General features: G+C 61.5%; 1 protein-coding gene across 1 annotated transcript; it reads left to right on the top strand.

Annotated features, from left to right (window-relative positions):
* Positions 1–714: 714 nt before the first annotated feature.
* Positions 715–13,045, top strand: LOC142821550 (zinc finger protein RFP-like). The gene is made up of 7 exons (XM_075912812.1): positions 715–1,233; positions 1,503–1,598; positions 3,220–3,242; positions 3,978–4,090; positions 4,798–4,818; positions 5,076–5,102; positions 11,974–13,045. Exons 1-7 carry the CDS (start codon positions 817–819, stop codon positions 12,531–12,533), a joined length of 1,257 nt encoding a protein of 418 aa, XP_075768927.1. The 5' UTR covers positions 715–816; the 3' UTR covers positions 12,534–13,045.
* The last annotated feature ends 1,923 nt before the right edge of the window (positions 13,046–14,968 follow it).

A 14,968-nucleotide genomic window follows, 5' to 3' on the forward strand; every position in this document is an offset into this window, starting at 1 on the left:
AGGGGAACAGAATTTGATTGTGAAACATGAGGGGTAAATGGGGGGATTAATCCCTTTGCCCCTTCAGCCCGCCCCCCCCCCAAGGAGAATGACTCAGTGCAGTAGCTTCCCTCCAGGAAGGGGACTACGCTGCAATTAGAAGCTCTGAGGAAAACCCCAGACCTGAGGATTTTCTCTCAGTAATGTGGGACCAGCCTGTTGATGACACTGAGCAAAACCCCAATGCATCCACCAGACAGTGAACACACCCAAGAAAGTAGGAGCAAACTATCTACATAGACACCCCAATCCCAGCTCCCCAGTCCCAGCTCACAATAAGGGACACAGTCCTTCAGCTCCTGCCTACGCCTATAAACAGGAGCACCACCAGCTTCTGGATGCCTTAAGAAACCCCTGGCCCTGTAGCATCTGAGAGACTAGCAAAAAATCTGGAGAGTGTCATGAGCTTTTGTGGTACAACCCACTGCCTCAGACAACAAACACGGAGCAGGGGGAGGTGCCCATAAAAGCTTGTTGGGTTTTAAGCTTCTTTTAGTTACAGACTAACACGGCTCCCCCTGAGACTTTTAACCAGGCAAGGGTCTGTGTGTCTGTAACTGCCTGGGAGTTTTCTTAGGTAGCTTGGTGCTTGTTTGGGGCATTTCTGGGGCTCTGACTTCTGTGGCGTTTTTTTTTTCTTCATTTCCGTCCGGCGAGTGTGATTGGCTCCCAGTTTGCAACCTGCTTTTAAAAAAAGAAGGCAGCTTGAACAGGCTACGCTGCTTCCTTACTCTCAGGAAACGAAACTAACCTGCAGGGCCCGGTTGCAGAGTGGCCATGGCTGCCGGGGACCTGGCTGGGAGCTTCCAGGACGAGGTGACCTGTCCCATCTGCCTGGAGTATTTCACAGACCCGGTGACCATTGAGTGTGGGCACAACTTCTGCCGGGCCTGCCTCAGCCGGTGCTGGGGGGAGTCGGAGCCGAACTTCTCCTGCCCCCAGTGCAGAGAGACCATCCCGCAGAGACACCTGCGGCCCAACTACCAGCTGGGGAACCTGGTGGAGCTGGTGAAACGCCTGCGGCTCCCGGTGGGGCCAGCACCCCAGGGGCAGCCAGGGTGCGAGAGGCACCAGGAGGCCCTGAAGCTTTTCTGCCAGGAGGATCAAGACCCCATCTGTGTGATATGCAGAGAGTCCCGGGCTCACCGCGCCCACACGGCGGTGCCCATCGAGGAGGCTGCCCAGGAGTGCAAGGTAAGGGCCAGACTTACAGGGGCAATTTCTCTGCAGCGACAGAGCCTCCTGCGTGTGTCTGACCTGCCCTGGGTAGAGCCAGGGGCCTGCCTGGGAACTGCACCCAGTCACATGGAGCTGGGCCAGGCCCAGCAGCGCTGCTGGGCAGTTACCGTGGGCTGGAGAGGGGGGGACCTGCTCCCCCAGCCTCACTGCTCCGTGGCGCTGTTCTTGCTGGGCACGAGCCAGTGGCCGCAAGCAGCCCCCAGCGCCGCTGTCTGTGTTTGCAGGAGCAAATCCTGAGCTGCCTGCAGCGTCTGCGGGAGGAGAGAGACGCGCTCCGGGGCCTGGAATCCGACTGGGCCGAGGAGAGCGAGAGGCTCCTGGTAGGTGCCTGGCCCTGCCCAGCCGCTTTGCATTGGGGCGGGGGGGAGGGGGAAGCAGTGACAGCAGGGGGGGGTATGTCTCTGTGCTGGCTGGTGTCTGGGTCATTCAGAAGGTTAAAGAGTTTCAGGGTCGGTGCAGGGACACAGCTCAGAGTCACCTGAACCCATGGGGGGCAGCCTCCGCTAGGGTTGCCAGATGGTTTAACAAAAAATACCAAACAGCCCCCTTCTCCCTCCAAAAACAAAACACTGGGAAAAAATTATGTTGAGGAAAAAAAAGGGGGGAGACCAAAGTTATTAAGCAAAAAAAAAAAGGGGGGGGGGAAGGCGCTTCACCTTTAAATGGCCCCGTACTCCTCACTCCCCCACCTACGCCAGACACGACAGGGGAAAATTGTCCCTGCCTGGCTTCCGTCCAAGAGAAATAGGAAATACTGGACATTTCACATGTCTGGTATTTTAGGAGTTTTTTTACCAAGTGGGAGACCCGAATAACAGACGGGTCAGGCAAAAACCGGACACGTGGCAACCCTAGCCTCCACTCGCAGCTACCTGGTGTAAATCTGGAGAGTGACCCCACTGGGGTTTGGGTCAGGCTCCTCTGTTACCCTGGTGTTAGTTCCCACTGGGGTCAGTGGGTTCACCCCCGGGTAGCTGGGAGCAGCCTCTGGCTCTGCCTCTCTCCTGCGGAGGTCAGGGGTGAGGCCTGTCAAAGTGCTGCATGTGCCCAGCTGTGGCAGGGTCAGGCTGAGGGGAGATCTGTGCTGACCCCCGGGTGTGAGTGTCAGACACCCCAGGGATGCCAGTGGCTGGTTTGGGCCCCATTTCCCACGGCCTGGGCTGCACCTCAGTCTTTTGGTGTCGTGACAGAGGTTGGGGTGATTTTCGGTGACACTTTTGCCCTGGGACAAGTCCTGGGCCAGACCCAGCCGGCCTGGCAAAGACACAGAGTGAAACGCTCTGCGCAGCCCGGACAAGGCCCTGCCACTTTCCACGGCCCCTCTCACTCGTGTCCCGGCCCCGCCCGCTCTGCACCCCCAGAGGTAGACAGATGTGGAGCGACAGCTGGTGCGCTGGGAGTGCCAGCGGCTGCGGCAGTTCCTGGCGGAGCAAGAGCGCCTCCTGCTGGCCCGGCTGGGGGAGCTGGACGAGGAGATTGGGAGGAGGAGGGAGGAACACGCCGCTCGCCTGGGTGAGGAGATTTCCCGGCTCAGCGCCCTGATCTTGGAGCTGGAGGAGACGTGTCGGCAGCCGGCGCTGGAATTGCTGCAGGTGAGTTGGGGTCAGATGTGCCCGGAGCCCAGTGTGGGGAGGGGACCCCCTGAGTCACTGGGGGCTCACAGGGTAACTCAGCGCAGAGAGCAGGGCCCGGGGTGGCTGCAGGGCTGGGGCCCCAGGGCTGCAGAGAGGCAGGAGTTTGGCCCATTGGGAAGGCTGATGAAAAAGTGGGCCTGGCCCCCTGCAAAGCAGCTGATGTAAAAGGGGCTCGGCTCCCCCTAGCACAGCCCTTCAGTGGGTCTGCCACCTGGGGGAGCAACCTGTGGGGCAGGGGAGCCATTTGGGGCAGGGGCTGAGCTGGGCTATGGGCACTGACTCTCTGCTCTGTCTCCTTCCACTCTAGGGTGTGAGAAGCGCCGTGAGCAGGTACGTCCAGGCTCCATCTGCCCCTCACCCCCTGTCATGCTGGGAGCAGGCTCAGAGTCCGGGCTGTGAATCCAGCCCCAGCCACCAACCATGGGACTGTCATACCCTCTGAACCCTGCCTCCTCCGTACCCACTGCCCTGGGGCCACTGCCGCTGTGGGGGTGTGAGGCACCCTGGGAGGGGACTGCCCCACAGCTCTGGGATGGGCAACCCTCCCCGGGGGCCGGGCTGGCTCAGGGGAATATTAATAGGGCTGAGGCCTGTCACCCCAAGGGTCCAGCTGGGACCCGGCCCCAGCGTTGGCTTGGCCCATGAGGGGGCCTCTGGGGAAAGAGCCAAGTGTCCCAGGCCAGGCCTTGGGGGGAGTGTCCCCATCCCACAGCCTTCACCCCATGGCGAGTGACCCGGCCCCTGGGGGCTGAGCGGAGAAGCTGAGGAGCAGCTGGGTCTGGAGAACGGGCCCCTCTCTCAGCCCTGGGAGCGGCCCAGCCAGGTCCTAGGGGGGCACATGGGCCAGGCTGGGTGTGCGGGAGCTGGGCCTGGTGCTGCCTGGGCTGTTTTCCCTCTGGCTGGAGAGAGGCCCCCAGGCTGTGTCCACAGGAAAAACTCCCTGGGCAGCCGAGGTCCAGGCCCTGTGAGCTCTGCCTGTGGCCCAGCCCCCACCCGCTCCCCTGTCTGGCTTGGGGGGGGGGGGGGGCGAGGCAGGAGGCCAATAACACCCTCGTGTCTCTGCAGGGGCGAGGCGGCGACGTCGCCGCATCCTGCGCCCAAGTGCCCGGAGCTGGAGCAGAGAATCCGGGACTTCCCAGGAGAGAACAGTCTCCAGGGGGCCGTGACAGGATTCCTGGGTACGGGGCGGCGCTGCTGGGGGCTCCTCTCTCACTGTCTGGGGGTGTGGGGAGGGGCGTGGAAAGGCCCAGCCGGGTTCCTGAGACTCCAGGGTCTGCTCCTGGGGGGCTGGCAGGTTCCTGAGCCCTGGAAGGGTGGGGGGGGGGCGAGCTGCTCTGAGCAGAACGGCAGGATCCCAGCGGGATGCGAATGGCAGAGAACAGGCGCGGGGAGTGAAGGTGCCTCCCCTGCTGTCCCTACGGCTGCCCCCTCCTGCTGCCAAGCAGAGAGTCCCCCAGCCCAGCCTGCGCGGGCCGAGGGGCAGGGGAAGGTTTCTGGGGACGCTGGGAGCTGGTTGCCGTGGGAGACGTCACAGACTCAGGGCCCGAGTCCCAGCCGCGCGCCTGGGCCCGGTGTCTGAACCCCTTGGGCCAGACGCTCAGAGCTGGGCAGGTGCTCGGTGAGTCACACAGGTGCCTGGCGGGAGTTTCAGAATCCCCAGAGCAGCTGGGCCCCGAACTCCCTCTGGTGGCCATAGGAGTTGGGCACCTCTCCTGTTCTTGTGCGTGTGAAATCCCAGGGGCTGTGTGGCTGGGGATGGAAACACTTGAGAGAAGCTGGCTCCGGGGCCTTGCTCTCCAGGGACCCACTGGCAGCGCTGGGCAGAGCTGGGCTGTGAGCCCTGGGCACTGCCTCCCCACTGACGGGTTTTTCTCTTCCCTTGCAGGGGCGCTGGCTGCGGAGAGAGGTGAGGATCCCGGGTGCTGCCTTAGGGCTGGGCAAGGCAGCTGCTGGGAGCCTGTTCCCCCCACCCAGAGCAGCTCCATGGTTGAGCGGGCACGAGGGGATCGGTGCAGGGGGGAATCCAGCTGGAGAGTGTGGGACAGAGCAGCCGAGGGGAGACAGAGGCTGTGGGGAGCCAGGGCAGATCCGAGGGTGGTGGAAGGAGCCAGGACATCCCTGCTCTGCGGTGGGAATTCTCACCTCTCTCTCTGCTTGTTCCAGGACTCAGGCGAGCCCGAGGATTCGCAGGTAACTGGCCTTGCACTGGTGTCGGTGACTCCAGCTCCCACCCTTGGGAGAGACTGGCTCCCGGAAGCCCCCCCACCGCGCCTCCGGCACCGTGCCTGGGAGATGGCCCGGCCCTTGGGGAGCAATAACCCCAGACCCTTGGGCCCACCCCTCTGCAGGGATCCCGCAGGCAGGGGCTGGGAGCCAGGGTGCCTCACACACTGTGCTGGCAAAGCTGGAGCCTGGGGAGAGGCTGGGGGGGTGTAATGGAGCCGGGTTGTGACTCCAGAGCTAAGGCCAGGAGCCGCTTCCCACCTGAACCCTGCTCATCCCCCCTCGGTCTGGGACAGGAGGCGGCTTCCTGGCAGGGTCCCCTCGGCGCTCTGCAGCCTGGGGAGAAAACTCCGGGCGTGTCAAGTCAGAGGGGCTGGGCTGAGGGCCCGTCTCCTGTTTAAACAAAAGGGCTATGTCTGTACTGAACTATTTTGTGCAAGAAATATGCAAATGAGGCAAAGCATGGAATATTGCCATGCCTCATTTGCATAATTAATTCAGCTTCATTTTTGCACACGAGGTTTTTGCACAAAAAGGCACCGTCTACACCGCTCCTTTTTGTGCAACAGTCTCTTGTGCAAAAAGCGGCCGCTCGTAAATTATGCAAATGAGGTGTGGTGGTATTCCACGCTTTGCCTCATTTGCATATTTCTTGCACAAAACAGCGCAGTAGCCAAGGGGTCTGTCTGCTTGGCCCAGGGCAGTGAGTCTCCAAGCCGCGGGGAGCACACAACACGGGGGTGGCTGGGTCAGCACAGGCCGGGCGCAGGCCCTGATACCTGGGGGGGCTCAGTAGAGAAGGTCGTGTGAGATCGGCAGTGACAGCCCCCCAAGCTCTTCAGGGCTATTTAGTGCTGGGGCACGAACCCCACAACCAGAGTCTGCCCCTCCCGGCTCTGGGACGCGCTGCCCACCTGTGTAGCCAAACCTGCCATGTCTGCAGAGCCCGGTGTGAGACCCCCAGCGTGTCTGCCCCAGGGCTGGACGAGGGGAGCCAGGAGGGTGTCTGGGGCAGTTGCTAGCTGCCCTCCTGGGCTCTATGAGGGGGGCTGTGTAGCCAGTGCCCACGCTGGGAGACGCCGGGGCAGTGGTAGAGGGTCTGTGCCGCTCGCAGGGCCCAGGGGACACGTCGCTCTGGGCAGAGAGTTCAGGCTGGAGCCGAGTCTCCACTGGCAGCCGGGTCTGTGGGCTGAGATCAGGGCTGGGGGGATTTTCCTGGCCAGGGCACATCTCACAGCCGCTCTGGAGTGTCCCAGCTGGTGCCCTGAGCCCGGCCTGCCCGTCACCGCGTGGGGCTGGGGCTGGGGACAGTCCGTCCCTGCCGGTCACTGGGGCCTGGGCGCCTCAGCTGCTCAGGCAGGTTTGCAGAGGGGCTGGGCAATCGGGAGCTAATGGTTCATCGGCAGAACAATTCGATTTGGGGTCCAGTGAAACTGCTCCCGGCCCCAGGCTGAGTTTGCTGGCGAGTGTCCATGGACAGAGCCAGGTGCCGCCGCTTCCGTTCCAGCCTGTAGCCCAGGGGCTGGGACCCAGCTGGGAGTCCCAGGTCCCATCCCTGTGTGGGGCGGGGCAGGGATGGGAATGTGGGTCCCCCCTCAGGTGGGGGCTGGAACCGCTGGGCTCCGGGGGTCTGACGTTGGGTCCCCTCAGTCTCTGCTGCTGCAGATGCTCCCCGGGTCTAAACACGGCCCTGGGCAGAGCGTGGGGGTGAGACTGGCTCTGCAGCTCAGTGGGGCAGCCCCACCTGGGAACCCAGAGTCCAGCCCCCAGCGACCTGCAGTTACTGACCCATAACTCAGTGAGGGGAGGGGCATGGCCCCGGCACAGCAGCGTCCGAGGCCGTGGGAGCCGGGTTCCCTTGCACTGATGCAGCTGCCCCCGTGCAAACCCCCAGTGCAGCCACGTGGGTGAGAACTGGGACTGGCCCCAGTGCAGCTTCTCCCAGGTGGAGGGGGCGGGAAATGGCCCCTCCCCTCCCCACTGCCCTCATTGGTAACAGCCCATTGGTTTGCAATTGCACCCCCTCCCATCCTCTGCTGCCCTGCCCCTCCTAGGAGCCCTGGGGGAGGGGCTGGGCCAGGGAAGTGGAGACCTGTCCCTCCCCTCCTCTTCCTCCCTCTGTCTGTCCTTACGCTCCACCCCTCCATCCCCCTGGCACCTGCCCTCCCCCTTCCCCTCCCCCACACCCTCCTGGTGCCTCCCCCTTCCCTCACTGCCCCCCAGTGCCTGCCCCCTGCCTCCTTCTTCTGTGCCCACCCCCTCACCGCCCTCTGCCCCAGTTCTCCTTACACCCCCTGCATCCTCACATGTGACTTGCATCATGCTCCCCCCTTTCACTCCCTCTGCCCCAGCACCCACCCCGCTCTCCCCTCCCCCTCTGTTTTGTCTGCCCGTCCCTTCCCCCTTCTGTCCCCTGGCACCTGCTCCTCCCCCTCTCCCTGGTGCCCTCCCTTCCCTTGCCCCCTTCAACCTCCAATAGCTGCTTCACACCTGGCCCCTTCTTGGCCCTGGTGCCTGTCACACTCCAGGCTGCACCCCTGAGCCCTGGCACCTTCTGCTTGTACCCTGTAGCCCCTGGCATCCACCCTTCCCTTGCCCTCCCACCCCCTGGCACCTGCCCCTCTTCCCACCCCTCTAGCCCCTGGCATCTGCCCCACCTAGGCCTCAGCATGAGCCCTTCCCTCACCCCCTGTGCCTGCCCCTTCCCTCACATCCCCACCCCCTTCCACCTTCCCTTTAATTCTGCCCCTCCCCTCTGCCTCCTGACACTTGCACCCTCCCCCTCCCCAAACCACTGGTGCCAGCCCCTTTGTGCTCCCTCCTCTGGCCCCACCTCTCCCTGCTGCTTCCCCGCGCAAGTCCCCACCCTTGGCCCCCTTTGGGTCCCCTAATGTTTTCCCCTTCCCCTCCCATCTCCTCTAGCTCATTGGTGTCCTCCCCTCCCCTCTGGATCCTGCCCCTCCCCTCCCCTTCTTCTAACCTCTGGGTCCTGTCCCTCCACTCACCTTTCCTCTGCCCCCCTTGTGCCCTCCCTTCTCCACACCCAACTCTCTTCCCCCCTGTGCTGCCCTGTTCTCTGGTCCCCACTCTGCCCTCTGGCGCCTGCCCCTCTGCTCTCTGCCCTGCTTGCCTCTGCCCCTCTGCTCAGCCCCCCTCCCTCCCTCCCTCCCTCCCTCCCTCCCTCGGGACTGCTCCTTCCCTGGCCCGTCTCTGTTCTCCTGGCACCCACCCCTCATGCCCCTCCCCCCCTTGATAACCACCTTCCCCTTGCTGCCCTTTTGCCCCCTGGGGTCTGCCCCCCCATCCCCTTCTCACCTCTCTCTTTCCCCTTGTCACCTGCCTCGTCTCCCACCCCCTCCTTGCCCCTGGGGTCACGTGAGGCCTGGAGGATGCTGGCAGGGGAGGAGAACGTGAGTCAGGAAGTGTCATTTCCCCTACACTGCACACAGGAGCCAGGGGCACCCAGTGACGTGACCAGGCAGCGAGACTGACCCACACAAAGGCAGCATTTCCTCATGCAGCGCAGTCGGCCGGCGGGGCTCTGCCGGGGGTGGGGTGAAGGCCAAAGTGACAGCATGGTCAGAAAGAGCAAGATCCGTTCACGGAGGGTCGCTCCGTCCCTGGCTCTGAGCCAGGTTGGGCAGGGATGCGCCAGCCTGATCTGAGTGTCCCCAACCTCTGTGCGCCGGACGCTGGGAGTGGGCGACAAGGCAGGGATCACTAGACAATTCCCCCTCTGCTCATTCCCTCTGGCTGCTCCAGGCGCTGCAGTGGCAGGAGGCAGGACACTGGGCAGAGGGACCAGGGGTCTGGCCCAATATGGCTGATTTTGCATAAATATTAATTATAATAATAACAACACAGTCAACACAGAAACTCCCCCAGACACTGGCCTGTCGCACTAGCGATGTCGTGACACAACGACCCTGGCAAATAGTGAATTTTAAAAGTCTTGGCCTCCTAGGAAACATGTTTTTCTATCAGATTCCCAGGCACAAAGCAGCAGGCTGGAGTCTCTGACACACAGTGCCACAGACCCATGTTCTGGCTGCTGCTGTTTCTGCACCACCGTTCCCTCTCCTGCTCCGTCCCCAATCGCCCGGCCCCGGCACCTTCTGCTGCCCACCCCCAAGTGCCCTCAGCCCATCCCTCGAGGTCCCACAAGATCTGGGAATGGCAGCTCTGAGTGGGGAACCTCGCAGCTAGTGCAGGCCGGGCTGCCCCCCTCTCCCGCACACAGACACTGTCCCCAGCAGGGCTCAGCCCTGAGAGCTCTGTGACTGCAGCTCCAGCTGTCACTGAACCAAGCCAAAGGCTCCGTGTGGTCCAGGCAGCTCTGTCTGCATGGGAGAGAGGGGCCGGCAAACCAGGCCTGTGGTGCTAGGAAACCCCTGGACCACCGGCCCTCATTTTCACTAGCATCCAGCAGCCCCACCCCTGCTCTCCAGCGCAGGATGTGTGGGGGTGGCCAGGGCTTAACGTGTCACTGGAGAAGTGCCGGGCTCCAGCATGTTTATTTTCCCAGCTGATGAGTGAAGCCCAGAGGTGCCAGGGCTGGGAAGTGCCAGGCCCAGAGGAGGCCAAGTGCGTCTGTATCTTAAAAACCCTCAAAAACCAACGAGTACTCCTGTAGCACCTGAGAAACCAACAACCAATCTAGTAATTTTCAGGCTGGAGGGCGCTGCAGGACTTTGTAAGCCCAGAGGTGCCGGGGCTGGGAGCCCAGAGGGGCGGGAGCTGAGCCCTGGCAAACCCCAGCACAGATTCGGTGCTGAGGGTCCCTCCCCCACGCAGGCCAAGCCCAGCTCTGCTGCTGCCCGTCACTCAGACAGCTCTGTGGGCCGGTCCCCAGGTAGGGCAGGCGTGTCCCTGGCAATATGCGCGGCCTGGCTATGTGTAGGGCCCCGCAGCCATGGGATGAAGGGCGTTGCTGGCCGGCACTGCGGGGATGCAGGCAGGCCGGCGCTGTGGGAGCCGGTGCCCGGTGCCTGATGGCAGCTCTAAGGGACACCGCACACCCCTTACAGCTGCCATCAGGCGTCCCCCATCGGTTGGCGCCCCGGGCAGCTGCCCGGCTCACCCATGCCTCCGTCCGGGCCTGGTACTGGCATCATTCCTATCCAGCTCCTCATGAACTGTCTGGGGGAAGGGGGGCTCATGCAGACCCTGCTTACACATCAGTGGGTCGGCCAGGGCAGCTGGACCAGCCCCATTGACACCGGCACAGACAGCAGCCGGGAGAGCTCGTCCGGGCCCTGCTGTCACACCTGCCCTGCACGCTCAGGGGAGAGTCAGGAGCCACCCAGTGGATTAGCAGAGCGTTTGCATGGCCACAGCCCGTGTGTCTCCTGGGCGCGCCTCAGTGCACGTCACAAAATGTATTCCGCACACGGCTAGGAACAGCTGGAGGGAGCACTGGTGTACACCCCCCCCCCCGGGGGTCCTAGGGAAATCCCAGCAGGAACCTGCCCCTCCCTTCACCCCCCTCTGTCCTCATGGTGCCTGTTCCTATTGCCCCCCCCAATAGCCCTCTTCTGCCCCTCTCATCTGCCCCTCCCCTTCCCCCTTCTAGCATCAGCCTGTCCCTCCCCTGCCCCACTGACACCTCCCCACCCCTCCCCTGCCCTTTCCCTTCACTGTTTCCCCTTGGCCTTTGTTAGCCCTGGTGCCTGCCCCATTGCTGCCTGCCCGTCTGCTCCCCCTCTACCCCCTGCCTTTAACCCCTCCCTGACAGGTGTCCAACCTGCTCTTCAATATCTCCAGGGATGGAGACTCCTCAACCTCCCCAGGCAATTTACCCAGTGTCTCACCCCCCCGACAGGCAGGAACTTTTTCCTCATGTCCAACTTAAACCTCCCTGGCTGCAGTTTAAGCCCATTGCTGCTTGTCCTGTCCTCAGAGGCCAAGGGGAACAATTTCCCTCCCTCCTCCTGTGACACCCTTTTAGATACTTGAAAACTCATGTCCCCTCTGTCTTCTCCTTTCCAAACTAAACAAGCCCAATTCCTCCAGCCTCCCCTCCTAGCTCCTGTTCTCTCGACCTTTCATCGTTCTTGTTGCTCTTCTCTGGACCCTCCAATTTCTTCACCTCTCCCCTGAAATGTGGGGCCCAGAACTGGACACAAGACTCCAGCTGAGGCCTGATCAGCGCAGGGCAAAGTGGAAGGACGACTCCTCGTGTCTCGCTCACAGCGCCCCTGGGAATCTGCCTCCCTGGTGCATGCTCTTCCCTTTGCCCCTCGGCCTGCCGGGGGTCTCCTCCCTGGGCCCCCCTTTGGGTCCTGTGGTGCAGGCCCCACCCCATCTCTGCCGCACTGGTGCCCACATCTCCTCCCCCCTCTGCCTCCATAGGGCCTGCCCTTCCCCACACCCCTCTGTCTGCTCCCCTGTGCCCCTCTGCTCCCTTCCTCCCCCTCTGCCCCCTGGTGTCCACCCCTCCCTCTGCCCTCCTTGCATCTGCCCCTCCACCCAGCCCCCCAGGGGACTGCCCCTTCCCTCACCCCTCTGTCCCCTTGTGCCTGCTCCTCTTGCCCCACATTGGCCCTACGGTTGCTCCCTCTGCTCCATCCCTCCCCCTCTGCCCCATCATCTGCCCCTCCCCCTTCCTCTGCCAGCATTACCCTGCCCCTCCCCCCACTGTCAGCTTGCCGCCCCTCCCCCGCTCCTCCTGCCCTTTTCCCGCTCTGTGTCTCCTCACGGGCAGAGGGGCCTGACTCCCCTCAGGTAATAACCCCCCCCCCCCCCCGCACAGCGATTAACGGGGGGGGCAGGTTAATTTCCCCCTTAGCCCAGAGACCCGCCCCTGCCCCCGGCCCTGACTCTGAGACTCTCTCCCCAGTGGACGTGACTCTGGATCCAGACACGGCTCATCCCAAACTCGTCCTGTCTGAGGATCGGAAACGTGTGAGACACGGAGACACGCGCCAGGATCTGCCCGACAACCCCGAGAGATTTGACCCTTGTCCCTGTGTGCTGGGTGCCGAGGGGTTCACAGGGGGGAGGGGTTACTGGGAGGTGGAGGTGGGAGACAAGACAGGCTGGGACCTGGGGGTCTGCAGGGAATCTGTGAGCAGGAAGGGGAAGATCACATACACACCTGGGGATGGATGCTGGGTCGTCGTGCTGAGGGACGGGGGATACAAGGCCTGCACCTCCCCTTGGACCCCCCTCCCCGTGAGCGCCAGGCCCAGCCGGGTGGGGGTTTTCCTGGACTACGAGGCGGGCGAGGTCTCGTTTTACAATGTGACTGACGGGTCCCATCTCTTCACCTTCACCGGCACCTTCTCCGGGACGCTGCGCCCCTATTTCAGTCCCTTTCTCAACGCCGGGGGCACCAACGCGGCTCCCCTGACCATCTGCCCGGTGCCGGCCCAGGCGGGAGGGAATCCCTGCCCCTGACAGTGACCCCGCGGCACCGACTGGCCCCTCCCAGCGCTGCGGCTCTTCCCTCAAGGGCGGGGCCAGTTATTGCAAGTACCTGGATGTTTTGAGCCAGCCGGTCACTGCCCCTTTCCCTTTGCAACTGGAGCCTCCAGTGGAAAACCGGACACCTGGCAGCCCAGCCCAGGCCAGGTGAATGGGACCCGCTGGCTGGAAGGAGCCCAGGCTGCTTTTACCCCCTGACCCAGGTGTGCTCCACCCCAGCACAGGGTGAGGCTGGTAAGAAACATGGCCAGACAGTGGGTGGGGTTTGCTGCCCTCACCTTGCCCCGTCCCCTGCCCCAGATGAGGGGGGAGGGAACTTTCACTCCTGTCAGAGTTTTCTACTGCTGTGAAATCTCAGTGTCAAATATGAAAGAAAAAACGTTTTCTAATTTAGAAACTTGTTATTGTAACAAGGTGTCAGCACAAGAACCTTTTCTTTTACAGTTCACCAACTTTTTATTAAAAATCTATTTTTAGAAATGGAATTTTTGACCTTTTTCTTCCCTTACAGCTATATCGATGTTTGACTTATTTACAGGGCATTGTGTGTATGTCAGCTGTGGCACTTCAAGCAATCTGAAACATTTCTGTGAACACAATTCGTTATGGCATTGTCAGACTGTCATGAATCGACCCACCGTCTCCCCCCCCCCCCCCCCCATCTCTGGCTCCTTGAGGTGGGAGCCGGACCGGCTCGAGTTCACAGCCCTTTGTGGGGCAGAGTGGGGGGTCCGGGCCCACCCTCTCTCCGGACCCCGACCCAGGGCCCTAACGCCAAGAGCGTGGCTCTTGGCGGTAGCAGGGGGGTGTGTACCCCAAACACACCTGCTCCCGGGGTTCATGGCCCGCCCTGGGCCGCTTCCACTCCGCCGGCGTTACGACCCGGCGTCTCTCTTCTCCTCCCCTCCTACTGTCCCATGCTCCGTTCTCCCTCTCCTCCCACAGTCCTCGTTCGTGTCTCCCCCTTTATACTGTCCTCCCTCCCCTGTTGTTCCCAGGCTCCCCCCACTTCCGAGTTTTCCTCCCGGTCCTGTCCACGCGCGCCCGTGACGTCAGCGTCACTCCCGGGCGCACGCTGATGACGCGCCTCTTCCCCGGCGTCCGGCACCCGCGGACCCTTCGCCCTGGCCCGTACCTTGCGCCGCTGGTGAGTGGCGGGGTTGCTTCACCCCGTCACACAGACAGTTCAGTGACAATGTCCATGTGTCATAACCAGTGCAGCCACACACATGTGCAGCTGCTCCCTCACTCTCTTGCCCTGACCAGCTCTCTCTAGAAAGCAGGGCTCATACACCCCATACTGCGCTGCACCTTTAACATTCATAGGTGAAAAAAAACATAGAATGAATTAACCAATCTCATTAGATTCACGTGATTTTATAATATTCTTTGAATTTCTGGCTGCATTAACTCCTGCGATTTTCAACTGTCTAGCTACAGATCTCTGGTAATCAAGATATGGCCCCTCCCTGCCTGCTCTTGCATCAATTAACACCGCTCTGTCCTCAACCTGACATCCTGCCTTCCTCTCCATAGAAATCTTTGCTGCAATATCCTGTTTAGTTTATTTTTCTATAGAAATATTATTCGCAGCCAGCGTGCGTTGATTTCAATGCAGTGTTGGGCTCTTCATGTCCTTGGTTATAAAGACACAACAAATGCAGTTTGGTAAAGAAATAGAGAAGGGATTCTTTTACTGAGTCACAACAAATTAACTTAATTGTATTAAAGATGCTGGCACATAATGACTCCTAACATGGAGTGTGGTGAAGTTTGCTTTCTTCCCAGCCACAGATCAATGGAAAAGATCACAGTTTTGTTTGTCATACATTTAGGGGATGTCTGCACAGCAGCGTTATTTCAGAATAACTGACTTTATTTCGAAATAACAACATGCGCATTGCAACAGCGAGCTGTTACTTCGAAGTAATGTCGAGCAGGAGGGGCCGTGTCTCTTGTGGCGGTGGTTTGCTAGGCCAGTGTGGACACCCCGGGCGTTAAAGGGGTGGGATCCTATAATCTGTGCAATCATGGGCCAGGGTAGATGTGGCAGAGCTGGTTATTGCAAAGGCCACAAAGAGATTTACGTGTCCTCGGAACACGTGTCCTGCACTCGAAGGGATTCTCTACCCTGGCTGAGGGACAGCGCTGAAAAGTGCCGGGCAGCGTTCCCTCTAAGGTGTGCACCTGCACAGCCGCGCACAAAAAATTCTCCACCCACCTCCCTCCCTCCTCCACAGAGGTGAGTGGCGCATGCTCTCGCGGGCGGGGGCTGCTGTGGCCCTCGTGGTGGGGGGTAGGGGGAAATAGAGGTCCTGGTCCAGAGACTGAGGCCTGCATTGAGGTCACATGGTGGCAACCTGCTCCGGCCATGTGGTGAGGGGGCCAGGGCCTGCTCTGGCAGCTGG

The sequence above is a fragment of the Pelodiscus sinensis genome, chromosome 31 (assembly GCF_049634645.1).
Source record: "Pelodiscus sinensis isolate JC-2024 chromosome 31, ASM4963464v1, whole genome shotgun sequence".
Classification (NCBI taxonomy): domain Eukaryota; kingdom Metazoa; phylum Chordata; order Testudines; family Trionychidae; genus Pelodiscus; species Pelodiscus sinensis.

Excerpts from the sequence above, each read along its gene's own strand:
- LOC142821550 (XM_075912812.1), top strand. The coding sequence starts at position 817 with ATGGCTGCCGGGGACCTGGCTGGGAGCTTCCAGGACGAGGTGACCTGT. Across the intron at positions 1,234-1,502 it reads AGGCTGCCCAGGAGTGCAAG|GAGCAAATCCTGAGCTGCCT; the intron begins GTAAGGGCCAGA and ends CTGTGTTTGCAG. Across the intron at positions 4,091-4,797 it reads GGCCGTGACAGGATTCCTGG|GGGCGCTGGCTGCGGAGAGA; the intron begins GTACGGGGCGGC and ends CTTCCCTTGCAG.